This window comes from Scyliorhinus torazame, chromosome 6 (genome assembly GCF_047496885.1).
Source record: "Scyliorhinus torazame isolate Kashiwa2021f chromosome 6, sScyTor2.1, whole genome shotgun sequence".
Lineage (NCBI taxonomy): Eukaryota > Metazoa > Chordata > Chondrichthyes > Carcharhiniformes > Scyliorhinidae > Scyliorhinus > Scyliorhinus torazame.
This window is the reverse complement of record NC_092712.1, coordinates 299,273,877-299,300,806: the sequence shown is the minus strand read 5'-3', so window position 1 is coordinate 299,300,806 and position 26,930 is coordinate 299,273,877. Positions and strand designations below refer to the sequence as shown.

Here is a 26,930-nt window from a genome sequence, read left to right as displayed (position 1 = left end):
ATGCCGGGAGCAAATCCTTCCAATATGTTCCCTATTATCAACCCGTCCCATTATCTGATTGTCCGGTACATCTTACAATTTCATACATCATCATTTCTAGTCATTTAGGGCCAACCAAATTAGAATAACGCTGTACAAAATGGTGTCTCCTAAAGAGTACTAAGAAGGTAAAGGAGGGATATATATCCGCTTTCTGTTGCTAAAAGTATTTTGGTATCAGGCCCCTGCCGCCCGACACCTCAATCCATTGATTTAATAATCGCTTTGCACCAATTCAGTATGGACGTATTCGGATTCCTCAAAGCCCTGAATGTCTTGTATCATAACGACCAAATAAACAAAACCAGTTGAGATCTAGCTTGTACATTGTCCCACGCCCAAAGAATGAAAGGGGCAGTGGCAGCATGAAGGGGGCTTAAATTAATTCGTCCAATTTTAAAGTGAGTGCGGGAACAAGAACCGGGGGTACATATACACAAATCGTTCAAGGTGATGGGACAAGTTGTTAAAAAAGAACACATCACCCTTGGCTTTATTAAGATAGTTATGCTAAGCGATTACAAATCTCTGGCTAGGTCCCAAGCTGGAGTTGTTGCGCAAATTCTGGGAACCACACTTTTTTCAAGATCTTTTATATAATCTTTATTGTCAAAAGTCGGCTTACATTAATACTGCAATGAAGTTACTGTGAAAATCCCCCAGTTGCTACGGCTCAGTGGGCTAGACAGCTGGTTTGTAATGCAGAACAAGGCCAGCAGCGTGGGTTCAATTCCCGTACTGGCTGAGAATTCTGAATTCTCCCTCAGAGTACCTGAACAGGCGCCCGAATGTGGCGACGAGGACTTCCGGTTGCGGCTATGCCTGAGTAGGTCGCACGATCGGCAGCTCCCGCTGGGAACGGACCTTTGGGCCCTTTTAAGGAGCCTCAGCGGCACTTGGATGACGATTCCCAGTGTGGGAAGGCAGCAGTGAGGTTCCCCCAGCACTGTATGGAGTGGACCAGGAGTGGAGTGGTCAAAAAAGCAGCACTGGAAAAGAGAGGAGGGCGAGGGCGGAAAAGCAAGATGGCGGCGGGTGGAGACCAGGCAGCGTGGGCTCAGTGGTCTCGGGAGCAGCAGGAATTTCTGAAATGCTGCTTTGCGGAGTTGAAGGCGGAGATGTTGGCCCCTATGAAGGCGTTGATCTAGAGGCTGGTGGAGACCCAGAGGGCGCAGGGGACGGCGATTAAGGAGGTGCAGCAGAAAGCCTCTGATAATGAGGATGAGATCCTGGGCCTGGCGGTGAAAGTGGAGGCGCACGAGGCGCTGCACAAAAAATGGCAGGAGATGTTCGAGGACCTGGAAAACAGGTTGAGGAGGAAGAATCTGCGGATTCTGGGTCTCCCTGAAGGCGTGGAGGGGTCGGATGTCAGGGCGTATGTGGCTACGATGCTGGGCACGCTGATGGGCACGGGAGCCTTCCCGAGGCCCCTGGAGCTGGATGGGGCGCACGGTCATGGCAAGGAAGCCGAGGGCGAATGAGCCGCCGAGGGCTGTGGTGGTGAGGTTTCACCGACAGGGAGTGTGTCCTGAGGTGGGCGAGGAGGGAGCGGAGTAGCAGGTTGGAGAACGCTGAAATCCGCATCTACCAGGACTGGAGTGCAGAGCTGGCCAAGAAGAGGGCAGGATTCAACCGGGCCAAGGCGGTTCTCCATCGAAGGAGGGTGAAGTTTGGGCTGTTGCAGCCAGCACGGCTGTGGGTCACGCATCAGGACCGACACCACTACTTTGATACGCCGGACGAAGCGTGGACCTTCATCCAAAATGAAAAGCTGGACTCGAGGTTATGGGGATGCTGGGGAGTGGGAAGGGGCGGTTTGATATGATGTGTGTTTTTTCTGGGTATGTGTATTGATTTGGGAGGGGCTGTTCCCCGCGTTTGAAGGGGTGAAGGGAGCAGTGGGGGCTGGAGGCCCCGGGCCTTTGGGATTCGGGGAGAGGCTGCAGGAGAAAGGAGCTGCGCCACAGGGGGTGGGGCCGGCCCAGGCAGGGAACGCGGGCTTTTTCCTGCGCAAATGGGGGGGAGGGGGGGGGGGGGAGATGGCCCGATGTGGGAGGCGGTACCGGACGGGAGCTCGCACTGGTTTATAGGGGGAGGGGGGTGGGGGGTGGGGGGGGGGGGAGAACGACGACTTTGAAGGGGAATTCAATCGGGGGACTGTCAGCAGAGGCGGGGTCAGCAAGAGTCAGCTGACTTATGGGAGTGTGATGGGGGGAGAAGGGGGGCTAAGCAATTGCCTGGCCAGGGGAGGAGGGGGGGGGGGGGGGAATCTGGGTTACTGCTGTACTGGCTGAGGGGGAGCTGGAGGGAAGAGGGAGAGTCGGGGCGGGGTGCCCCCGTCAATACGGTACTGGACCCGGCACTGGATCGATCTAGGTCGAGGTCGGGCAGGAGGCCAGCTGCGGCCAAGGTTCTGAGGGGGTTTATGGATCAGATTTGGGGGGTGGGGAGAGGGGGGGGGGGGGCGGAGGAGTGGATCCATGGAGGTTTGCCAGGCCAGCGGCGAGAGAGTTCTCCTTATTTTCCCATGTGCACAAGGCCTATTCACGGATAGACTTCTTCGTGGTGAGTAGGGCATTGATCCCAAGAGTGGAAGGGACGGAATACTCGGCCATGCGATTTCGGACCACGCCCCGCACTGGGTGGAGCTGCCATTGGGGGAGGAGAGGGGCCAGCACCCGCTGTGGTGCATGGATGCGGGACTGCTGGCGGATGAGGAGGTCTGTGGGCGGGTCCGAGGGTGCATTCAAAGGTACATCGAGGCCAATGATAATGGGGAGGTACCGATGAGTGTGGTCTGGGAGGCACTGAAGGCGGTGGTCAGGGGAGAGCTAATCTCAATCAGGGCTCACAGGGAGAAGAGGGAGAGGGAGAGATTGGTGGGGGAGATACTGAGGGTGGATAGCAGATACGCAGAATCCCCTGATGAGGGGCTGCTGAAGGAGCGCCGGAGCCTCCAAATGGAGTTTGATTTGCTGACTACGGGGAGGTCAGTGTACTTCAGTCTGTACCGTGGGACGAGACAAGGGTGCCCCCTGTCCCCCTGCTGATTGCCCTGGCAATTGAGCCGCTGGCCATGGCACTAAGAGAGTTTAAAGTGGTGCACAGGGCGCATATGACAGGGGCGAGGATGTGTAAGTTGTTTGGGGTAGAGGACAGGTGTGTGAGGTGTTCGGGGAGCCCAGCAAACCACTCCCATATGTTCTGGGTGTGTCCGGCGCATGCAGAGTTTTGGAGGGGCTTCACAAAGGCTATGTCCAAAGTCTTGGATACTCGGGTAAAACCGAGCTGGGGGATTGCAATATTTGGGGTGTCAGACGAGCCGGGAGTGCAGGAGCCGAAAGAGGCCGGAGTTCTGGCCTTTGCCTCTTTGGTAGCCCGGAGAAGGATCTTACTAATGTGAATGGACGCGAAGCCCCCAAGTGTGGAGGCTTGGATCAATGACATGGCAGGGTTTCTAAGGTTGGAGAAGATAAAGTTTGCCTTGCGAGGGTCCTTGCAGGGGTTCTCCAGGCAGTGGCAACCGTTCCTTGACTTTCTCGCGGAACGTTATGTGGAGGTCAATAGCAGCAGCAACCCAGCAACCCGGGGGGGTGGCGGGTTTTCTTGTTTTGGTTTATGTAAGGGGCGTTTGCCCCAATTTGTTCTTAATTTGTTAAATCGTTTAAGGGTTAGAGGATTAAGTTGCTTTGTTTGTTGGCGTATTGCCCTTTTTATTTTTATTTTGTATATTTTCTTTCCTTTTTGGAGTGTTTTGTAAAAATTATTGAAAAACTTTAAATAAACATATTTAAAAAAAAAAGAATGTGGCGACTAGGGGCTTTTTACAGTAACTTCCTACTTGTGACAATAAAAGATTATTATTATTCCGCCGTTTGTTTGGGTACACAAAAGGAGAATTCAGAATGTCCAGTCCGCCTAACAAGCACGTCTTTCGGGACTTGTGGTAGGAAACCAGAGCACCCGGAGGAAACCCACGCAGACACAAAGAACAAATGAAAAGTGTGCACAGGAACAGGCCCTTCGGCCCTCCAAGCCTGTGCCGACCATGCTGCCCGTCTAAACTAAAATCTTCTGCACTTCAAAGAACAAAGAAAAGTACAACACAGGAACATGGGGAGAACATGCAGACTCGGCACAGACAGTGACCCTAGCCGGAATCGAACATGGGACCCTGGAGCTGTGAAGCAACAGTGTTACCCACTGTGCTACCGTGCTGTACCGAGGGGGTACAGAGAAGACTTAAGAACGGAAAATGCTGGAAAAATCAAGCTGGTCTGACAGAATCTGTGGAGAGAGCAAAGGTTAAGGTTTTGAGTCCGTGTAACCTATTCAGAGCTGAAGAGAGGTAGAAATGTGAAGGATCCATCATTTTTTTACCTCACCACAGCTCTTAAGAAGTGTCATGCAGATTCAAAACTTTAAACTCTGTTTCTCTCTCCCGAGATGCTGCCAGACCTGCCGGGTTTTCCAAGCATTTTCTGTTTCTATTTCAGATTTCCAACATCTGCGGGGTTTTGCTTTAATACAGAGAAGACTTAGTGAAATCATACCAGGAATGAGGGACTTCAGTTACTTGGGGAGAGTAGAGAAATTGGGATTGTTCTCATTGAGGTGTTACAAGGTTTAAGACAGGAGTTCAAAATTATCAATGATTTCGCAAGGAAGAAAAAAAAGAGAAACGGTTTTCACTGGCAGGAGGTTTGGTAACCACAGGAAACAAAAATAATTGGCAACAGATACACACGTGAAGTGAAGAGAAACATTTTATTTAACGTGAGCTATGATCTGGAAATAGCTGTCTCTGAAACCATGATGGAAGCCGATTCAATCTCAACTTTTTGCAAAGGGAATTGGATTTATATAGGAAAAGGAAATATTTGCAGAGCTGCGGGGAAAGAGCTGGGGAGTAGAACTAATTAGACAGCTCTTTCAAAGAGCTGACACATGCATGGCGGAATGTCCTCCTTATGTGCTGTATAATCGTACGATTTGCCAAAGAAATTATTCCGCTCCAATTTCATCATTCTGTGAGTGAGAATATCACATTGATGACTGCTCGTCACCGGAATAGTCTCTTCATATTCACACACTTCATATTATTATAAACCTCTTGTTTATTTTTCTCTTGTAGCGTGACCAGTTCAAAATATTTCCCTGTTATTATAGCTCACTCCCCTTCCCTGGGAATCGTCCTGGTGAATTTACGCTGTATGTTCTCGTCAGCTTTTATCTCTTGGATTAGATAGAGAATATTGTGGACTGCATTTTGCAGTGAAATATTAACAAGGTTAGCAGGGTTCACCATTATTCATTAGCATATCAGGGAGCAAGTCCACCAGCGGGCATGATTGGTTTGACACAAAAATCTAAGTTCCTGTCTGGGGTGCATGAGCATCTCATAGTTTGGGTGTCTATTCAAATGAATTGAGATTTCTGTGCCATCCCTTTTAGCCATGAATCACCGGAGGAAGGAGCAGTGCTCCGAAAGCTAGTGATTTGAAACAAACCTGTTGGATTTTAACCTGGTGTTGTAAGACTTCTTACTGTGCTCATCCCTTCTAGCGGTACGGCAAGTCTTAATTACTGGCATACCACCTCTCCAGAGCCAAAAGGTAACTTTTACAGGTTTGGAGACCCATTCCTTCAGAGTTTAATTGTTGATTTAACTCATTTTTCCTGATCTCTCGTAATTAACTCTTTCTCTCCCTTCCATTATCTCACATCCTATACTTGGTTTGACTTTACTTCCTCATTCAGACTCTGTAATGCTCATTCGGTTGTGAATTATGGGCAGCATGGTATTACAGTGGTTAGCACAGTCGGTTCACAGCTCCAAGGTTCAATTCGCGGCTTGGGTCACTGTCTGTGCGGAGTCTGCACGTTCTCACCGTGTCTGTGTGCGTTTCCTCCGGGTGCTCCGGTTTCCTCCCACAGTCCAAAGATGTGCAGGTTAGGTGGGTTGGCCATGGTAAATTTCCATCCAAAAAAAGGTTAGACTGGGTTATGGGGATATGGTGGAGGCGTGGGCTTAAGTAAGGTGCTCTTTCCAAGGGCCGTGCAGACTCGATGGGCCAAATGGTGTCCTTCTGCACTGTAAATTCTATGATTCTATGATTACTTATTCTTCAAAATGATTAGTTAAGGGGATATTACAGCTACTTATCCCATTCATGCACTGTTTGAATATTTAGCCGATAGCAACTTGCCATGCAAAGGTCCATAGGAAGCTTACGGGTGAGCGCTGAGAGTTTATTCACTATCACAGAAAATTCCAACACATTACACATGACACTTGAAGGGAAAGTTGGATTGACATTTGAATCAGAGCAAGAGTCATGGGCTATGGGGAGAGGGCGTGCTCTAGCAGAGACTCAGAACAGGCATCATGGACCAAAGATCCTTCTGTGCTGCAAACAATTGCAGCTCATTTATAATATTGTATGTGACAGGGAGGAAGATTATTTTGCAACAGTTTGGTGGGTGTCCAAAATTATAATGGAATAGCTAACACAAATCATTTTAATGAGAAAACAAAGAGCTCTTCCCAAGATGTGCATGTGATAAAGTAATAATAAAACAAACCAGCAAAAGACGGCACTCAAACTTACATTTGATGCATTTAGGAAGTTCCCTATAGCCAGTAATGTTGCCAGGATATATCTTAAACTTTTATTATTCTCTAACTGGTCCATTCCTTCTTTCAAGTCCTGCAAAGGCTCTGCAACTTCCTGTAAGTAGAGCATGAACATGCCATTTCTCCATGGTCAAAACATTTGGTGTGTACAATTTATCTATGATCATCCAATAAAGCAAAGTCTCAGAAGCAACAACTACTATCAAGAAGTCAGCTATTCATTGCAAAAGGAGGCTAGGGAAAGGAATATTTGGTAAATGTTTTGACTTGAATACCCTAAATATGATCTACAAAGCTTTGCTCTATAACCATGGCATTAAATGACAGACCATAAGAGCAACTCAACCTTTGCATTTCCTTACAGTTTAGCAGCTTCACTCAGTTTGTGGCATCAACTGCTCAGGATTGAACAGTGACCATTTTCAGAGGAACCACATTTATAACCTTTTGGAACCTTTCAGGGCACAATTTCAAACTACAGTTGCACCATTGACATACTACAGAATGCTGCACCTTAAAGGTTAACCATTCCCTCAGCAACCAATAAAGTGCAAGAGTTTAAAATGTCAAATTAAACTCATCTACGCTATCATTGTTCTGCTCAAACTTACATTTTTGACATGTTTCTCTTAGGAGGACAGTTGCACATAACGATGCTGCACCTCATTATCATTGGGGAAAACCAACATCACTCTCCAGTAAAAGTCCATACTGTTAGCAATTTCTATTATATCCACGGTACAATCAAGGTCCCAAAGAATATTATTGAGTTATCTGTTGGAGTGGATATCATAGTCCACGCTGTTAATCAAACGCTGTAACATACAACAAATGACTTTGTTTCTAGGTTGGAGTTACCTTCTCTACTGTCTCATAGTCTAGCTTGAACGCCCAGAGCTGGAGTCTGGCCGAGAGTTCACTAATGGAAGACAAGGTTAGTAGAAACTGTTCTGCGGAACCCAAAGGAATGTCAGGATTCAATAGCTGGGCCTCTTGGATCTTCTGCTTTTCCTCTTCACTGGGAATCATGGTCAGGATTTTCTAAAATGAAATCAGATACACGAAAGCCATTTAATTGATAATCATCTGCAGGAATTGGGAATCTTTTGACACGGGTCTGTGCACTTTGCATTGGAGAGTGACCATCCCACGTTGGACAAGTTGACAAAGGCGAGTGATTCCCCCCCCCCCCCCCCCCCAACCCCCCATGCTGGCAATTTATATCACAAAGACTCCCGATATGCAGGAGAGAATCGCAATTCTCATCTGTTGTCTGACGTTTGATGTTGACATGTCTACAACACTCTCTGGGCAAAGACTGGCACTGGTGATGTACAATCATTTTGCATGGCTTGTAAATGTTTCAATGTTGAATATATTAAACCCGTGATGAATGTTGAAAGAAAATTCAGTAACAAAATTAGTTAAAAAGTGAAAGTCTATATTTTGGCCAGTTTTGGATCCGTTAGCTTCTGCTCATTAAACATATGGAGATGGAGAATATGTCCTTCTTACACATGACTTCAGATACAAGGGGTGGGATTCTGTGATCCTGAGGCAAAGTGTTGATACCGTCGGAAACGCCGTTGCGTTCTCGACGGCGTCAACACGGCCTCAGGATCAGCAATTCTGGACCCTACAGAGGGCCAACATGGCACTGGAGCGGTTCACGCCGCTCCAGCTGCGGATCCCGGCATGAACTAGGCGAGCGGGATCCGCGCATGCGCAGTGGCACCGGCGCACGCATGCGCAGCGACTTCCTTCAACGCGCCAGCCCCGACGCAACATGGCACAGGACTACAGGGGCTGGCGCGGGAGAAAAGAGGCCGCTGGCCAGAGAGGCCGGCCCGCCGAGCGGTGGGCCCCGATCACAGGACAGGCCACATTGGAGGCCCCTCCCGGGGTTGGACCCCCCCCCCCCCCCCCCCCCCCCCCCCACACAGGCCGCCCCGACGCTTCCACGCTGAGCTCCCGCCGACTGAGAGCAGGTGTGGATGGCGCCGGCAGAACTCGCCGTTTTTGCGACGGCCGCTCAGCCCATCCGGGCCGAGAATCAGCAGGCTGGCCGCGTAGAGCGGCCCCCGATTGGCACTGCGCCAACCACGCCGGTGCCAATGGCGGCGGATTCTCCGCTCTGCAGAGAATCGCGTGCCGGTGTCGGGGCGGCGTGGCACGATTCGCGCCGGTCGCGGTGATTCTCCGGCCCGGCCCCGGGCTGAGAGAATCCCGCCCAAGACGTGAGGAACATTTCTTCCATCGTGGATATAATATTTGGAAACAAAATCTGCCGAACAGAATATTAGGGCCTACAACAGGGGACAGTTAAAATGAAACTAGATACTGGGACCAAAGAGGATTGGGTCAAATGGTCTTTCTCTCTCAGATGTATCCCTTGTCAATTATGGCTCAGTCGTAGCAATGTCGGAGTTAGAAGTACATGACCTCAAGTAACACTCATGTCGAAATTTTATTTATCACATAAAGCTTGGTTGAAGCAGATTAAACATTGTGATGCTGCCAAGATGTGTGTCGGGGTGGTGGGAGGGGAAGAGAGTATGGCTTTTAATTATAAGGTTTATAAAACTGTTGTGTTGAGACTGTGAACATATTCGAATGGCCTCGCAGCAGCCCGACTCGGTGACGTGACAAGGCCGTCAACGACATCCCGTTAGATCACACGGGATGTTGTGATCTGGACCTCTCCCTCACTGGACGAGTTCCAGATTTACATATTTAGTGAGCCATTAGGCCTGATTTTCCTGAGGCCTGGGAAACGAACGCCCACACATGGGAGGCCTTGATATGGCCCCACTCAAACTTTAGCACTGGCCTACTCAAACATTGACCCAGGCGTAATGGCACCTTGGGGTCTCCCAGGCCTTTGGATGCTCTAGATGGTCAGGCTTTGGGCAGGGTGGCAACCTGGCACTCCTGCTGCCACCGGGGTACACTGGCAATCACCTGGGCACTGCTTGGTGGCACTGCCAGACTAGCAAGGGCACTGCCAGGGTATTAGGTGCCCTGCCCTCAAGAGGTGGGGTTAGGGGGGGGTTTATAAGATATGGGGGTCTGGAGGCCATGGTGTCTGGGGAGTGCTTGAAGAGGTTGGGTTGGCATTTATAAATATCGCCCAATCTCTTCCTGCACTGGTGAGTGTGGCCTCAGTGGGACCTTCCCAACCGAGGCCAGAAAAAGAAAAAGAGTCCTGTTTAATATCGGGGCAGCTCTTGGCGCTGCAGGCACTGAGAAAGACCCCACTATATGTGCCAAAAACAGGCTTTTTGCACGTTAAATCATGCCCTGTGTCTTTAATGCAAGGTAAAATGGGGGAGCTCATGTGATTTGTTCTAAAGTCTGCCTGACAGCAAGCCTGGTGGTTTAAATGTTAACTCTTAATTGGGGCCCAGGTTGTTTAACTTGGACGCAGGTGCAAGGTGTTTACACTTGGAGAATATGGCGGCAGCCTATGTGCTAACAGTGGGTAGACGGAGCGTCTTTAAAGTCCTCCAAAAATGGAAACATCAGATTGTAACAATCGTGCTTTAAATTGTCCATTTACTTACAAAGTCAGTGAGCTGGGGTCTCAAAGATAGCTAATCAGCATTTCTACATAGATGATGTGATTCTGTTGTCCTGAAGATGGGCCTTCAGAGGGTAAGGGTCTCCGAGGTATCACAAACTCAAAAGCAGGCAATTGGCCAGAGTCTGTGTGTGAGAGAAAGAGCAACTAGAGGCCAATAGTTTCTGTGGTTCACTGCGCAGGAATGCGGGGGTAGCTTGCGTTTAGATTGGAAAGACCAAACTCATGAGGAGTTTTAACGAGGCTGGAAGATTTACCTAGCTTTAGCTCAATAGAGAAGTCTCCTCACATTGTGCAAGATAATTCTGGAGTTAAAAATTCCCTGGCTGGCAAAGGAAAGAATCAGAAGCAAAACCTCAGGGCGAAAAATAATTTTAGACCGACTCCAGGAGAATTGAATGTCCACTTAAAAGGCAATGTAAAGTATACCTGATTCTTTTTTTTGGTTGTGTTAAACGTTCAGTTCCCTAGTATAAGTGGCCGGCAAAAATAGCGTTCAATAAATAGCCTGCCCTGGTAAACATCTTCAAATGTGAAATCGTCATGTCATCAGTTCAGCTATTAACTGAAAGTTTCAAATTTCATTTTACAAGTTATCGGTCCCCATAGGGATGGTAACATTTTATAAGCTGGTTTATAGAGCACACAGAGGAATCTTAACCCTGCAAGATTGTTCAAGTATGCCAACTGCTTTCCTTTCAAGTTGACAGTCGACATTTCAACCCTGAGCATTTTCAAGAAAACGCAGCTTTCGTCTCTGACTTTGGAGGTTATCAGTGTTTTTAATCAAATAAATTGGGAAGGTGGGGCCGGAGTCTATTAGAAACAGATATATCAGAGAAAGGCACCAGGATCAAGGCACAAAATCAAGGCCGGACATTTTTAAATGAGATGCTTGTGTCTGCGAATTGCAACGGCATGTCTAATTATGTAGTGTTTGTCCCAGAACACCTACATCACAAATAATCTGCAACAACAACAAAAAAGCACTTTCTTCACAATAAATTTCCTGTGGCAAATCCTTCTGCTGTTTGAGATAAGGTGCAAGATCGTAAATATATTAAATGGCTTCATTCGACGATCCGTTTCCCCTTGCCCTATTCACGGAGTTGAGGGGGGGGTCAAGAAATAAAATCGGTTTAGGGCGGTGATGTCCAGTATTCTCTTTACGGTGTTTCACACCAGTTACAGTCAGTTCGAATGGGCAGTACGGTAGCATAGTGGTTAGCATAATAGCTTCATAGCTCCAGGGTCCCAGGTTCGGTCACTGTCTGTCCTCCTTCTGCACTGTAAATTCTATGAATGCCAACAAATGCACCAAAGTCCGGTGTCAAAAATCCTGCTCCCATTGAAAAAGGTGGAAAATAAACGCCATCCCTCACATCTGAACTGTAATGCTTAAAAATCACCACTGTTGCTAATTTGGGTACTTCAACAAAACTGAAGTACTGGATATTGCTTCAGAATACGTTGTTCCATCTGACGTGCCTGATTTGATGCTGATGTTTGGTATTAGAACAAAGAAAACATTCCATTGTCTATCAATGAAATTCATGGGCTAAATAAGGATTACATAATAAAATGGATGGACTATTCTGCTGACTCGTACATCATAAATAGGTATAGTTGGACCTTCTTTCCTGTTCGTCTTTACCTCAGGTTACCCAGGGTAACTCAATTCCCACAATTCCACTTGGAGGCCCCAGCTTTGACCTTTGCCCCTGACAGCATGATTGAAGTGCAGCGAATGTGCAGGAAATCAAGACCAGGCTGGTTTACTTACACACAAGCTGGGATTTTAGGAGTGGCGTTATTTTAACCGTGCTGCTTTGCCATTTATTTTAAATGCTAACTCTGGTATTAAAAATAACACCAGCTGAGACACATTACCAGGCTGCCTTAAAACTGAGGTTGACTGATCCCAGACGCCTACACCTGGCAGAAAGGGACAGAGAAATCAAGAGGGAAGCCTACCTCAATGCCTTCCTTGTTCAAAGCGTATTCGTCAAAGTTCAGAATTGCAGTCTTGATTGTTCTCGGAGGAGGTAATACGGTCAGTCCAATGTTAATGGCATTGCTCCGCTTTGAGTCCAACACAATGACTTCCTGTCTCTTGCCATCTGCAGCTGTTTTCTGGGATGAGTATAGATAATAGAAGTTATATAGCCATACAGAATTAGATTGCATGTGGAAAATACCCTATAATCTCAGAATGGTGTCTACATGTTTAGAACACACCACATCACTGATAAACATCAGGAGTGCAAAAGCAAAGGAAAATGCATATTTTCTTCAGCACACTGTCCACCCGTACACCTTCTCATCGGGACAGGAAAGCAGCCATGAGCACCACGTCTGCCAATCTACATTATTTTTTACTGTTGTGAACAAAAGAAAGTTGGTGGAAATCAGAGGCCTGAAAGTCCATGGAGGCCTGTTGGGTCTCCCACGGTAATGTTGTTTGAAGATCAGCAGCAGCAATGCTCACCCACACCAAAAGAGCAGAGACCTGATTGTGTAGGGCCTAAGTGATTTCCAGGAGTTTATGATGCGGCACCTTTAAAGAGACAAAACCCCTGCAACTTACCTCCACCACCAACCACCCTAGGCCAACTTCTGCTTACGGGGGGGGGGGGGGGGGGGGGGAAACTTTACTGAAGGGATTCAGAGCCAGGGCAGGAGGTATTTTTTGCCGCCGTATCTGCTCATTCGGAATCTGATGTATGCCAGGAGGCCAAACTGTTGAGTGAGTTGTGGAGTAAAAGCCTCCAAGTGGGTCAAAGTGACCTTTCCATGTGGGTCAGGCCATGCAGCAACCTGGTTTTCAGAGGGAAATTTCTGAAAGCAGGGACGGAGAAAAACAAGGTTCGGATTGGGGAGAGGGAAACACCTGATTTTCTGACTACATGGACAGGTACCTGTTGGAGATGAGTCTTTATGGATGTTTACACATTACCTACCTCCATGAAATATAAATAATCTCTCACTGACCCTGCAAACTCCAGGGTGAAGGGCAGGTCTGTGATTATGTAATAACAAGGCATTTCATGAGCAATAATTGAAAGAACCAGGATTATTGACTGGGTCGGACAGAATGCATTTCTATTGCATAGGCAGAAAGAATGGTTTTACTGCTGTAATCAAGTTCTATGAATAACACGGATATTGACCATTCAAAACTGATCACAATAAAAGTTAAAGGAGTCAGAATCCTCAACTACACTTCCTCACACCCTGCTTCTAGTAGAATTCCATTCCATTTTCCCCATTTGCCACAAAGTTACAGATGATCTGACCTTCCAAACTAGTACTTCCAATGTGCCTTTCCTTCTTTCTCATTTCATACCATAATCAACAAGGTGATTGACACTTCCGGTGGTGGCGGGCGGGAGGCAGCCGCGCGTTGGAGGGCTCCCGTTCGGGAACGGCATTGTCGGGGGTTAACGCCCGGTCCTAGGGCCAGCAAAGGCAGTAGAAGTCGGGAGACAGCACAGAGGGGAATGTCAAAGACCAGCAAAAAAACGGCCGTGAAAAAAGCGGCTGAAAGACCTTTGGGGAGTGGAAAGGTCACCGCGGGGTCAGCAAAGAAAATGGAGGCTAGAGCACCAGGGGAGGCGGCAGTGCTTATGGCTGAAGGAATAACTAAGGTGATGGCTGTGGAATTTGAAAAGCAGTTTGCGAAATGGATGGAGACGGTGAGGAAGGAGATGAGGGAGGTTTTGAGTGCGCTGGTGGAGGAGGCGATTTCCCCGGTGATGGCGAGCGCAGTGGCGGAGGTGCGAGAGCAAGGGGAGGCACTGAAGGAAGTGGAGGAGACGTTATTGCAGCACGGTGATCAACTTGCCTCGATGGGGAAGGAGATGCGGAAGGTGATGGACATTAACAAGGGATCTGCGAGGAAAAATGGAAAACCTGGAAAACAGATCCAGGCGACAGAATTTGAGGATTGTGGGGCTGCCTGAAGGAGTTGAAGGACCGAAGCCGACTGAGTATTTTGCCGTGATGCTGGCAAAGCTATTGGGGGAGCGGGAGGATCCCTCCCGATATGAACTGGATCGGGCTCATCGGTCGTGGAGGCCTGTACCAAAGGCGAGTGAGCCGCCAAGGGCAGTGACTCTGTGCTTCCGTAGGTACAGTGTGAAGGAGAAGGTCCTGAGCTGGGCCAAGCAGAAGCGGGTGGTGCAGTGGGCTGGAGCTGGTATATGTGTATACCAGGACTTTACGGTGGAGCTGGCGAGGAGGCGGGCTGCCTTCAACCGGGTGAAGAGGGCACTGTACAGTAGCAAGGTGCGGTGCGGCATTGTATATCCAGCGAAGCTGAGGGTGACTTATAAGCTCAGGGACTTTTATTTTGGAATGGCGGAAGCAGCGGTGGAGTTTGCGAAGGCAGAAGGACTGTGGCAGAACTGACAAATTGAGAAATGGCCATGTGCCGATGTAACCTCATGACTGTATTTTCTTCTTTTTTGTTTCACTGCGTGCGGGTGTGTGGGCTAAAGGAGCCAATGTTGTATATATTTGGACAAGGGAAGTGATGGGACTTTCACTCGAAATGAGGGCTCTTTGGGGTGTAGATGGATCTGCGGGGTTCGTGTGCTGAAAGGGGATCTCGGCTTTCCTAGGGCCGGGCAAGGGGGAAAGGGACCCGGGCAGGGGCCTCCACGCTGGCCGGTTTAAGCCGGCCAGTGAACGGGAGTGAGTGGGGGGAGGGGCTGCGGCCATCGGAGCCTGGCAGAACAGGGTCCGAGTGGTCTAGCCGGGGTGGAAAGTTGGGGGGAAGGAACCGAGGTTGGGAGGAGGAGTTTTACAAGAGGCAGTGGACGGGAGGATCTGGAGACTTGGGGGCGGGGGGGAGGGAGTACAACTCTTGGGTATCATGTATGGTACTCTTTCAGAGGCTGGATGGCGTTGAGTGTAGGGGGGGGGGGGGGGAGGGGGAGTGGACTCTATAGGTAAATGGTGACCATGGGCGGTCCCGGACTCCTTTTTCTTTTTTGTTTTTTGTTTCCACCGTGGGAGGGTTTGGTTTATTGGATGCATATATTGACAGGTGGGCCGTTGTTTGGGGTGGTGGGAGGATGGGATCATTGGTATTGTTAAGGGGATTGATTTTGTATTTGTTACCATTTACTGTTTGTGGGTGGGGTGTAAATTTTTGAAGGAAAATGTGAAAATGTAGAATAACATTTTTTTAAAAAATTAATAAATAAAAAAAACAAGGTGATTGATTGCATCCATTCAATTTAATGAACTTCTGCTCCTATCTATCCCCTTACTCCGACAACCATAATAAGATTCACCTAATCTTCATCTCCCACACCACCAACCTTCGTATTCCAACAAACTATCCTCTCCCATTTCTGCCACCTCCGCTGTGGTGCCACCACCAAACACATCTCCTCCTCCCCTTTCGGGACCGTTCCACCCGCAATACCCTGGTCCACTCATCAATCACCCTCAATCCCATTCCTTTCCATGGCACTTTTACACACATGCACAGGAGCTGCAATTTGTACTTCATCTTTTCTCACTGCCAAAGCCACAAACACTTCCTCCGGGCACCTTTTTAAAGCTTACTCTAGTCACTGCTCATGATGCTCCTCTCCATTGGGGAGACCAACCGGAAGTAGGGTGATTGCTTTGCGGAAAAAGTTGGTGCAGTCTACAAGCCTAATCTGAGCTTCTAGTCACCCATCATTTTTCTTCTCATTTTTTCACCACTCTGCCCTCCATTTGGCATCTCGCAGCATTCCAATTAAGTATAAGTAAAACTCTATGTTGTATTCAACTATTTTAGATTGCAATCTCTCTCCCTATTTTGCTTGCTTTCCCTTTTGCAGTTTTAAAATTCATTTCATTGCGCTTATGGACGGTGGCTATTCGGGATCCTGCCATTGACACCTGCTCTAGACACATCTTTTGTTTCATCACTTGCCCATTGCCACTCTGTTTGGCCTTGCGCCACCAACTCTTTTGCCATTTAATCTCTCCTGCCCTCCACTCGGTCACAGATCTTCCCTTCCGTTCTTTTTACACCCTCTCCTCTTCCATCGCTTAAGAACCATAACATTTCTAGCTTTTCCCTGTTCTGATTAAAGGTCATCAACCGGAAACACACAGCTCTGTTCCTTTCTCCACAGATGCCGCCCGATCGGATCATCTTTTCTAACACTCTTGGTTCCTATTTCAGAATAAAGATATATTATTTAATTTTTGAGAACATTAATGGCATCCTGGCATCAAGCTGAAGATTAGCATTTGAAGTTTGCTCAGCAAATTACAAAGCGGTACAATGGTTCTAAATTTATCTTGAATTCAACATTCCAGTAGTTATCACTGGGAAATTACAGAAAATCCAAGATATTTTCCTCATACCGTAGAAGTTTGAGGTTTTTCACCCTCATCTTCTTTTGAGCTACCCATGTTATGCATCTTATTTCAAATGAGAGATGAGCACAATAATACACTCCTGCAGTTGTGCAACTAATCACTAGGAAAGGCTGCCGTGACATTCATAGAATCAGAGAATTTACAGGGCAGGAGGAGGTCATTCGGCCCATCGAGTCTGCGCCAACCCACCGAAAGAGCACCCCACTTAAGCCCATGCCCCCATCCTATCCCCGTAAGCCCACCCAACTTTTTTGGACACTAAGGGGCAATTTAGCATGGCCAATCTACCTAATCTGCACATCTTTGGACTGTGGGAGGAAACCGGAGCACCTGGAGGAAACCCACGCTGACACGGGGAGAACGTGTAGACTCCACACAGACAGTGACCCAAGGTCGGAATTGAACCCAGGTCCCTGATGCTGTGAGGCAGCAGTGCTAACTACTGCACCACCATTCTTCCAATTCCAACTGCTTCCATGTAGAAAGGTCTCTGGATTCCACTCCCAGCCATCCAAGCTGTATATAAATAAAAAGGCTGGGAAACATATTTGGGAGCAAATATTTTCCTCATCCGTTAATCATCCTATCCATTAATTATCATATCAATTGCATCAAAGAGTACTCAGAACAAAGCCTAGTTACCCAATTGGCAGCAGTGGCTCAGAAGGTAGCACTCTCACCTCTGAATTGTGGGTTTGAGTCCCACTTCAGGACTGGAGCTCAAAAATTCAAGACTGGCACTCCAATGTGGTATTGAGGGAGAGCTGCATTGTCAGAGGTGGCATAGACCTGGATAAATCAGTAAGTCAATGCTTGGTTTGCCCCCTTGAGGCGGGAAAAGAGCAACAGGGCAATTATATCCCTGTTGTCTCATGCCAACTTCTATCCCTCATTCAACACTGCAAGAACAGATTATCTGGTTACTATGACAGTGTTTGGAGGAGTTTTCTATGTGCAAATTGGTTGTCACGTTTCTGACATTGCAACATTGGCATCACCATATTACATCTCTCTTTTTTGCTTTCACTGAAAAAGCACGATCAGTGTGGTTTAGTTGCACTGTGGTGCACGGTTTGATAGGTTTGTGGCTACCATTTATAGTTGGCGGGGGTATTCCATTCTTGTTTGCACCAGGTGGGTTCAGCCAGCTGAATTGTAAGGGTGTGACTGACACGATTGTCCTGGCCTCCGCCAACAATGTAACAGGAATCCCAACGTTGACCATCGGGTTCTCCATTTTACATCTGATTATCAGACCTTCATGCCGGATAATAAGCCCCGTTACATTATCCATTCATATTGGCGAAAGGGCATGCCGACGTGAATTACGACAGGTCTCCCACGGCATGCAACTAGTGAGCAAAACCCACCAGAGGAGTTCAGGTGAGTGCACTCATGGCGAAGAGGATCATGCCCAGGCAGTACCCTGGCGCTAGAGGCAGTCATGCGGGTTGTATTGTGGGGGGAGGGGGCTTTACGTTGGGGGGAGTGGGGGCAGGGGGAGAGAGTTCCGATTTTGCTATTTTTTTCTTATTTTTTAAATGGCGCCCCATATTCTGATCACCAAGTTGCTGGTGGGCTGGTTCAATCAGAGCCCATCCCTTTAGCATTGTGTCACAGGACCTGCCCTTCAATTGTAATCAAACTGACTGTCTCCCACACAATGCGACGGAGAAAGCCGCAGTGCCATTTTTCCCACCGGCATCGGAAAATGGGAAAATTCCGCCCAACCTGTCCTTCCTGCTCGTTCCGAGCAAGAGCAGGTAATGGGCATGAACATGACACTTTGAAGTAGTGGGAGAATGAAAAATTGGAAAGAGGCCTTGTGTAAATATGAAGCAGCAACAAGCATGCTGAGCCATTGGCAACAGACTGGGAGCAGGTCAATGACCCGCCAACTCAAGTTTGGCACTGGTGTATTGCCCAGCGAGACAAGTTTCAAAAATAACTAAAGGGGAAAAACACGACTCCAGAGAAAGAGAGAAAACGTACAAGAATATGCACTCTTTACAAATGAATGAACACAAAGGATCTCCATGACCTTCCAGGAACCATTCACTTATTAAGAAAACAGTCTTCAAAAATGAAAACATACACGCATTTCCAATAAAATAACATCTGTAGGAATGATTTCCTGGTAATTCCACCTGCAGAATATTATGAAGTAGAATGACTGGAATGTAAAAAACCCACAGACTCTCATTTCTCTCCTACAGTAATCTCGCAAAAGGAAACTAAAGCAAACACATACTGCCCGTTGAGAGCCACAGGAGCCTTTTAAGACTAAAATAGAAGATTGTAAGTTTTGTGGTTCATTAAGACTGTTATTGGCTCTATATTCTTCTATTTTCCTGCTTATTTCATGTATTCAGTGTTTGAGAGCTGCAGGAGCTTCATTTCAGAAGGCTGTTCAAGGCCCGATAGAAATCAAAAGTCAACATGGAAGTCGAGAGGAATGGAACAAGTTTGGTGTTCTTTGTGATTCTTATTATCAGGATGGGTGTCGTACTGTTCACAAAGACTACAGAAGCTGAGTTCAATAACAAAGCTAACATTTATTACACTGCTTATTAAAGCTCGACCACTTACTCCTATAGCAAGCAATAATCTAGTAATCTATTAACACTAGTCTCTACGCTCTATCTGTAACTGTACTCTACACTCTCTAGGCCTCTCTTCTGTACTCTCTCTGGCCCTCTCCCAGAAGTCAGAGAGTCACTGCTTTATATAGTTCTGCATCTAGCTCCATCTAGTGGTCAATTACGATAGTACATTAACCCTTTATAATCTAGACGGTCTACATAATGTCACAAAAGGACCAGCTACAATCTTTGTTTCTATTCATTAGCAGGATGTGGGCATCGCTGACTAGGCCAGCATTTATTGAGTTGCCCTTCAGAAGGTGGTGGTGAATTGTCTCCTTGAACCGCTGCAGTCCATGTGGTGTTGGTAGACCCATAATGCTGTCAGGGAGGGAGTTCCAGGATTTTGATCCAGCAACCGTGAAGGAATGGTGATATATTTCCAATCCAGGATGGTGAGTGACTTGGAGGGGGACCTCCAGGTGATGGGGTTCCCAGTTATCTGCTGCTCTTCTCCTTCTAGTTGGTAGTGATCATGAGTTTGGAAGGAGCTGCTGAAAGAGCCTGGTGAGTTTCTATAGTGTATCTTGTAGATGGTACACACTGCTACCACCGTGCGTCAGTGGTGGAGGGAGTGAATGTTTGGGCGACGAGTACTAATCACCATAAGACCATAAAGACGGAAGCAGAATTAGGCCATTTGGCCCATCGAGTCTACTCCCCCATTCAATCATGGCTGATGTTCCTCATCCCCATTCTCCTGCCTCCTCCCCATAACCCCTGATCCCCTTACATGGGCTCTTTTGCTCTGGATCACTGACTAACTGACACTGTGGGCTGCATGGTAGGACAGTGGTTAGCACTGTTGCTTGACAGCGCCAGGGTCCCAGGTTCGAATCCCGCCTTGGGTCACTTGTCTGTGTGGAGTCTGCACGTTCTCCCCGTGTCTGCGCGGGTTTCCTCTGGGTGCTCCGGTTTCCTCCCACAAGTCCAGAAAGACGTGCTGTTAGGTAATCTGGACATTCTGGATTCTCCCTCTGTGTTTCCGAACAGGCGCCGGAATGTGGCGACGAGGGGCTTTTCACAGTAACTTCATTGCAGTGTTAATGTAAGCCTACTTGTGACAATAAAGATTATGATCATTACTACTACAAGACACTTGCATTGCTGCTGCATCCATGACACAACTGAAGGTACTGAGGCACACAGTTCCCTTATGATACCTTGACAAAGTAACCATCCTTCATGTGTGAGAATTTCCTTTGAACCCGAGGGCTTCCACAGAAGAGCTCAATTCTCATCACCCATAGCTCATAGATCTACATTTCCCAGCACGAGTCAATGATTTCATATATGTTGCACGGTATTGCGGACAATGACTGCATCCTTACTCAAGTTAAGATCAACTAACTCAGCATAAATGAAGGATTGTATCCAAGAGAAATTGCCTTGATAATACAACTCCATTTCACATTGGGCAATTCGTTCTCAAATGAACAATCGAGAATGCCCCGAAACAAGATTCATAATGGGCATTTAAAATTTAAAAAAAAAAATAGTCCAGAAACAGGCCTCAGATTTGACTGCCGTTGAACCATGTAATTATCTTTTTCAAAAAATATATGCTGAATGAATGCTGCTTATTTTGATAAGACAACCATTGCCTCATAGAAATAGAGGTCATGATGTTCTACGTTAGTAACAGATAGGAGCTAATTAATTGCAAGGTGGCACATCTGAAAAAATATTGCTACCAACAACAGGCTTGTTGACGTGTCTTCCCCAGTCATAGAAAACGATAAACAAAAATGATAAAAAGTAAGAGAACTGCTAACCATAATCAGGCCAGACTGACAGCTAAAGTCAAGATATCGCCATTAAATAGTAGCTGATTAATTGTTCGAGTTCACAGTAAGCGTCCAGTCCAGGTCTACATTTACTCCCAAGGTATATATTAATACTGCAACCCTTGCTTAGGTATGAACAGCTGTACATATAAATGTTGTGGTTACAAGAGCAGGTGAGAGGCTGAGAATATTGAGGCTGGTAACTCACATACTGCCTCGCCAAAGCCTGTCCATTATCTACAAGGTGCTCAGGGGTGTGATGGAACACTCACCATTTGCCTGGATGAGTGCAGCTCCCAACAACAATCAAGAAACTTCACACCATCCAGGACAAAGTAGCCCATTGATTGTCACCTCATTGGCCAACATTAACTCCCTCCACCACCGACGCACAGTGGCAGCAGTGTCTCCCAGCTACAAGATGCACTGCAGCAACTCACCTGGACTCCTTCAACAACACCTTTCAAGCCCATGAACTCTTACCACCATGAAGTTTGTCAGCAGGCACCCGGGAACATCACAACCTACAAGTTCCCCTCCAAGCCACACACTATCCTGACCAGGAATGCTAGCGTTGTCCCTTTACTGTCACTGCGTTAAAATCCTGGAACTCCCTCCCTAACAGCACTGTGGGTGTACCTACACCATCCTGACCAGGAATGCTAGCGTTGTCCCTTTACTGTCACTGCGTTAAAATCCTGGAACTCCCTCCCTAACAGCACTGTGGGTGTACCTACACCACATAGACTGCAGCTGTTCAAGAAGGTGGCTTGTCACCACCTTCAAGGGCAATTAGGGAAGGACAAGAAATGCTGCCTTGCCAGTGACACCCACATCCTGTGAACGAATAAATAAAAAATACTCAGTATGACAGGCCCCTCGCATGTCTGTAACTGTGCTATCATGGCCAGAGTCTATGCTTATTTAGAACAGATGGCTTCTATTTATTATACCCTTGTACTAATGAAGACAGCGCTCCAATATGTATCTACATTAAACGTTTGTGGACTGCTTCTCTTCACTGCAAAAATGTACCACAAATTCAGTCAGGGCATGACCCAACTTCACATGAAGCAGAACAAGGGAATGGTCTCACATCTTGGGCCAACTGAGTGTAACTCCAACATGGCTCTCCCTTAGACTTCCTGGAGACTTTTTAAACCAAGCTGCAACTAATTTAAATGTTTATACAGTGCACACTTTGCTGCCAGCATTGCCCAAATATTTAACATTTTAAATGAACACTACCCACGCATGGCAAAATCGCAATTCCTGCCAGGATGTGACCATCATCTCGTTATTCAGGCAATCAAAGTAAAACTAAAGATGCTAGTGTCATTCGGGAGGATTTAAACTAGTAGGGGGGTGGGAATCAGAACGTTAGCTTAGAAGGTGGAATAAGTGAAGGGGCACTGGAGAAAAAAATTAAGAGAACAACATCACCCTCGGGCAGAGCAAAAAAGGTGACAAGTGTGAGAAGGGAGATGGTCAGTGCAGGACTGAGGGTATTGTACCTTAATGCGGTATACCGAACAAGGTAAAAGCTTGTTGTGCACATTGAAATTAACCGGTACGATGTTGTGGGCATCACAGGGACGTGGCTGCAAGGGGATCAGGGTTGAGATCTAAATATACAAGGATATGTGTCCTATCGAAAAGGACAGGCAGATGGGCAAAGAGAGCGGGGTTGCATTGTTAGTAAGGAATGAAGTTAAATCAATAGCAAGGAGTGATATAGGATCAGAAGGCATAGAATCTCTGTGGGTAGAATTGAGGAATCGCAAAGGTAAAAAGACCCTTGTGGGAATTATGTTCAGGCCCCCTCGCAGTAGTCAGGATGTGGGGCAGAAAATAAATCAGGAGATAAGAGAAAGCATGTAAAAAAGGCAATTTCACAATAATCATGGGGGACTTCAATATGCAGGTGGACTGAGAAAATCAGGTTGGTAGTGGACCCCAAGAAAAGGAATTTGTGGAATGTTTAAGAGATTTTTTTTGGAGAAGCTTGTGGTAGACCCCACGAGGGAACAGGCAATTCTGGATTTGGTGCCATGTAATGACACAGACTTGATTAGGGATTTGAAGGTGAAGGAACCCTTAGGGAGCAGTGACCACAATATGAGAGAATTTACCCTGCAGTTTGAGAGGGAGAAGCTGGAATCAGATGTAACGGTTTTACAATTAAATAAGGGTAACTACAAAGACATGAGGGAGGAACTGGCCAGTGTTGATTGAAAAAGGAGCCCAGCAGAGAAGACAGTGGAACAGCAATGGCAGGGGGTTTTGGAGGTTATTAGAGAGGCAGAACAGAAATTCATCCCAAGGAGGAGGAAACATGCTAAGGGGAGGACAAGGCATCCATGGTTGACGAAGGAAGTCAAGGACAGCATAAAAGCAAACGAAAAAGCAGACAAAATGGCGAAGATTAGTGAGAAGCCAGAGGATTGGGAAGCCTTTAAAAGTGAGCAGAGGACAACTAAAATGCAATAAGGGGAGAGAAGATGAAATATGAGTGCAAGTTAGCTAGTAATATAAAAGAAGATAGGAAGAGTTTTGTTTGAATATATAAAAGGTAAGAGAGAAAAATAGACATTGAACTACTGGAAAACGTGGCTGGAGAAGTAATAATAGGAAATAAAGAAATGGGAGATGAACTGAATAGTTACTTTGCATCAGTCTTCACGATGGAAGACATCAGTGGGATGCCAGAGCTCTAGGAGAATCAGGGGGCAGAGGTGGTAGAGGCTTTCTAAGGAGAAGGTTCTGGGGAAACTGAAAGGTCTGAAGGTGGATAAGTCACCTGGACCGGATGGACTACATCCCAGGGATCTAAAACAGATAGCTGAGGAGATTGTGGAGGCATTAGTGGTGATCTTTCAGGAATCACTGGAGGCAGGAAGGGTCCCAGAGGACTGTAAGATGGCTAATGTAACACCACTGTTTAAGAAGGGTGGGAGGCAGAAGACGAGAAATTATAGGCCGACTAGCCTGACTTCGGTCATTAGTAAGATTTTAGAGTCTGTTATTAAAGATGAGATTAGGGCGTCATGTGGCGCAGTGGTTAGCACTGGGACTGCGGCGCTGAGGACCCGGGTTCAAATACCGGCTCTGGGTCACTGTCCGTGTGGAGTTTGCACATTCTCCCCATGTCTGCATGGGTTTCACCCCCACAACCCAAAGATGTGCTGGTTAGGTGGAATGGCCACGCTAAATTGACCTTAATTGGAAAAAAAATAATTGGCTACTCTAAATTTTTAAAAAAATTATAGATGAGATCGCAGAGTACTTGGAAGTGCATGATAAAATAGGACTGAGTCAGCACGGCTTTGTCAAAGGGAGGTCACGTCTGACAAATCTGTTAGGGTTCTTTGAGGAGGTAACAAGGAAGTTAGACAAAGGAGAACCAGTGGACGTGATTCATTTAGATTTCCAAAAGGCCTTTAACAAGGTGCTGCATAGGAGATTGTTAAATAAGTTAAGAGCCCATGGTGTTTAGGGTAAGATCCTGGCATGGATAGAGGATTGGCAGACTGGCAGAAGACAGAGAGTGGGGATAAAGGTGTCTTTTTCAGGATGGCAGCCGGTGACTAGTGGTGTGCCTCAGAGATCTGTGCTGGGACCACAACTTTTCACAATATACATTAGTGACCTGGAAGAAGGAATTGAACGCACTGTTGCTAAGTTTGCAGATGATACAAAGATCTGTAGAGAGACGGGTAGTATTGAGGAAGCAAGGGGGCTGCAGGAGGATTTGGACTGGCTAGCAGAGTGGGCAATGAAGTGGCAGATGAAATACAATGTGGATAGTGTGAGGTTATGTACTTTGGAAGGAGGAATTTAGGCATAGACTATTTTCTAAATGGGGCCATGCTTAGGAAATCAGAAGCACAAAGGGACTTGGGAGCCCTTGTTCACGATTTTCTTCAGATTAACATGCAGGTTCAGTCGGCAATTAGGAATGCAAATGCAATGTTAGCATTCATGTCAAGAGGGTTAGAATACAAGACCAGGGATGTACTTCTGAGGCTGTATAAGGCTCTGGTCAGACCCTATTTGGAGTATTGTGAGCGGTTTTGGGCCCCGTATCCAAGGAAAGATGTGCTGGCCTTAGAAAGGGTCCAGAGGAGGTTCACAAGAATGATCCCTAGAATGATCAGCTTGTCGTATGAGGAATGGTTGAGGACTCTGGGTCTGTACTTGTTGGAGTTTAGAAGGATGAGGGGGGATCTTATTGAAACTTGCAGGATACTGCAAGGCCTGGATAGAGTGGACGTGGAGAGGATGTTTCTACTTGTAGGAAAAACTAGAACCAGAGGACACCATCTCAGACTAAAGGGACAATCCTTTAAAACAGAGGTGAGGAGGAATTTCTTCAATCGGAGGGTGGTGAATCTGTGGAACTCTTTGCAGCAGAAGGCTGAGGAGGCCAAATCACTGAGTGTCTTTTCGACAGAGATAGATAGGTTCTTGATTAATAAGGGGATCAGGGGTTATGGAGAGAAAGCAGGAGCATGGGGGTGAGAAAAGTATCAGCAATGATTGAATGGCAGAACAGACTCGATGTGCCGAATGACCTAATACTGCTTCTATGCCTTATGGTCTTATGCATCAACACAGAGCACAGAGTTAGGGATGATAGGAAAATGAGTGGATCTGGCACTGAGGGAGCATGTGAAAAATGAAACTTTGCAATAGATTTGAAGGCACACAGCCAAATAATGGCAGGAACAAAAGGATATTCTGACAGGGCTTGGTGAAGTAGAGGCTTGTCTGGCACAAACCATTGAAGCCGAATGACTCCCCCTTTAATGGAAGTTCTATATAAAAGTACCCAAGTTAGAATCGGCTAAATGTTGATCTGAGAAGTTCTGCTCAGATCATTTTTTTCACCTTGAGAGGACTGGTGGAGAAAGATTTAATCTAGCAACAGAAGGTGGCTTTTGACTTCAGCAGTGATGTTCTAAGTTTTTGAATGTCCATAGAGTGGATCTCTGGAAGAGCCTGATCCAGCAAAGAACATTAATCTGATAGAAGCCATGTATGGTGAATCTCTGAGCAATTTGAGGACAGAGTGCAGCAGGTGAATATTGTTAATGATGCAAGCCTAGAGTGCATTACTGACCACCACTTAACTACTGCAGTGTCCAAGATTTTGCAATGAGAACTCTGATGGTTGTTGCAGAGAACACAAGTATTGTCCAAGAGGTGAGCTGTAAGAAGAGAGTTTATAGATGGCATAGCTGCATTTGATACCAGACTCAGATAGAATGAAAAGATTCTTCATTATCATAAAAACACAAGGTTCCAAAATAAGACTGTGGGACACTTTGGTCAGTGTGGATCTGAGTGCGTGAGTTAAATAGCAGGAAAGACCAAAATCGAGAAGTGGGTTGTCTCACATGCCACTTGAGCTGGACCCCAAGATGCCAGGGCTGCCGTATTCCATGTCATCACCAGGACGCCCCAGGTCCAGGGGGTAATTGATGGCATGCATGTCACCTTGTGCACACCAGAGCATCAGAGACTGCCCTTCATTAACAGGAAGGAGTTCCACTCACTGAATGTTCAACTCATGTGCGACCACCACTTCTCGATCATGCACATGTGTGCATGCTTCCCAGGAAGCGTGCATGACAGCTACATCCTGGAACACTCGGGAAACCCTGGCGTCTTTGAGGACCACCCCAGTATGACTGATTGGCTCTTGGGGGATAAGGGGCACCTTGGCTCGAGGTCTTGACTGGTGATGCCAGTACGAAGGCCGGAGACCGAGGCGGAGATCCGATGTAACAAAACCCATGTTGCCACGCATGCTACCATTGAGTGGTGTATTGGACTGCTCAAAATGCAGCTCT

General features: G+C 46.9%; 1 protein-coding gene across 16 annotated transcripts in view; it reads right to left on the bottom strand.

Moving 5' to 3' along the window:
- fhod3b (formin homology 2 domain containing 3b) overlaps positions 1-26,930 on the bottom strand; it is a 742,093-nt gene that overhangs the window by 64,408 nt on the left and 650,755 nt on the right. For all 16 annotated transcript variants that reach the window (XM_072509894.1, XM_072509896.1, XM_072509895.1 and 13 more), the window contains 3 exons: positions 12,231-12,389; positions 7,535-7,717; positions 6,651-6,770 (listed from right to left, as the gene is read on the bottom strand). In XM_072509894.1, coding sequence (XP_072365995.1) covers positions 6,651-6,770; positions 7,535-7,717; positions 12,231-12,389 — 462 coding nt within the window. The remainder of the gene's footprint in view (positions 1-6,650; positions 6,771-7,534; positions 7,718-12,230; positions 12,390-26,930) is intronic.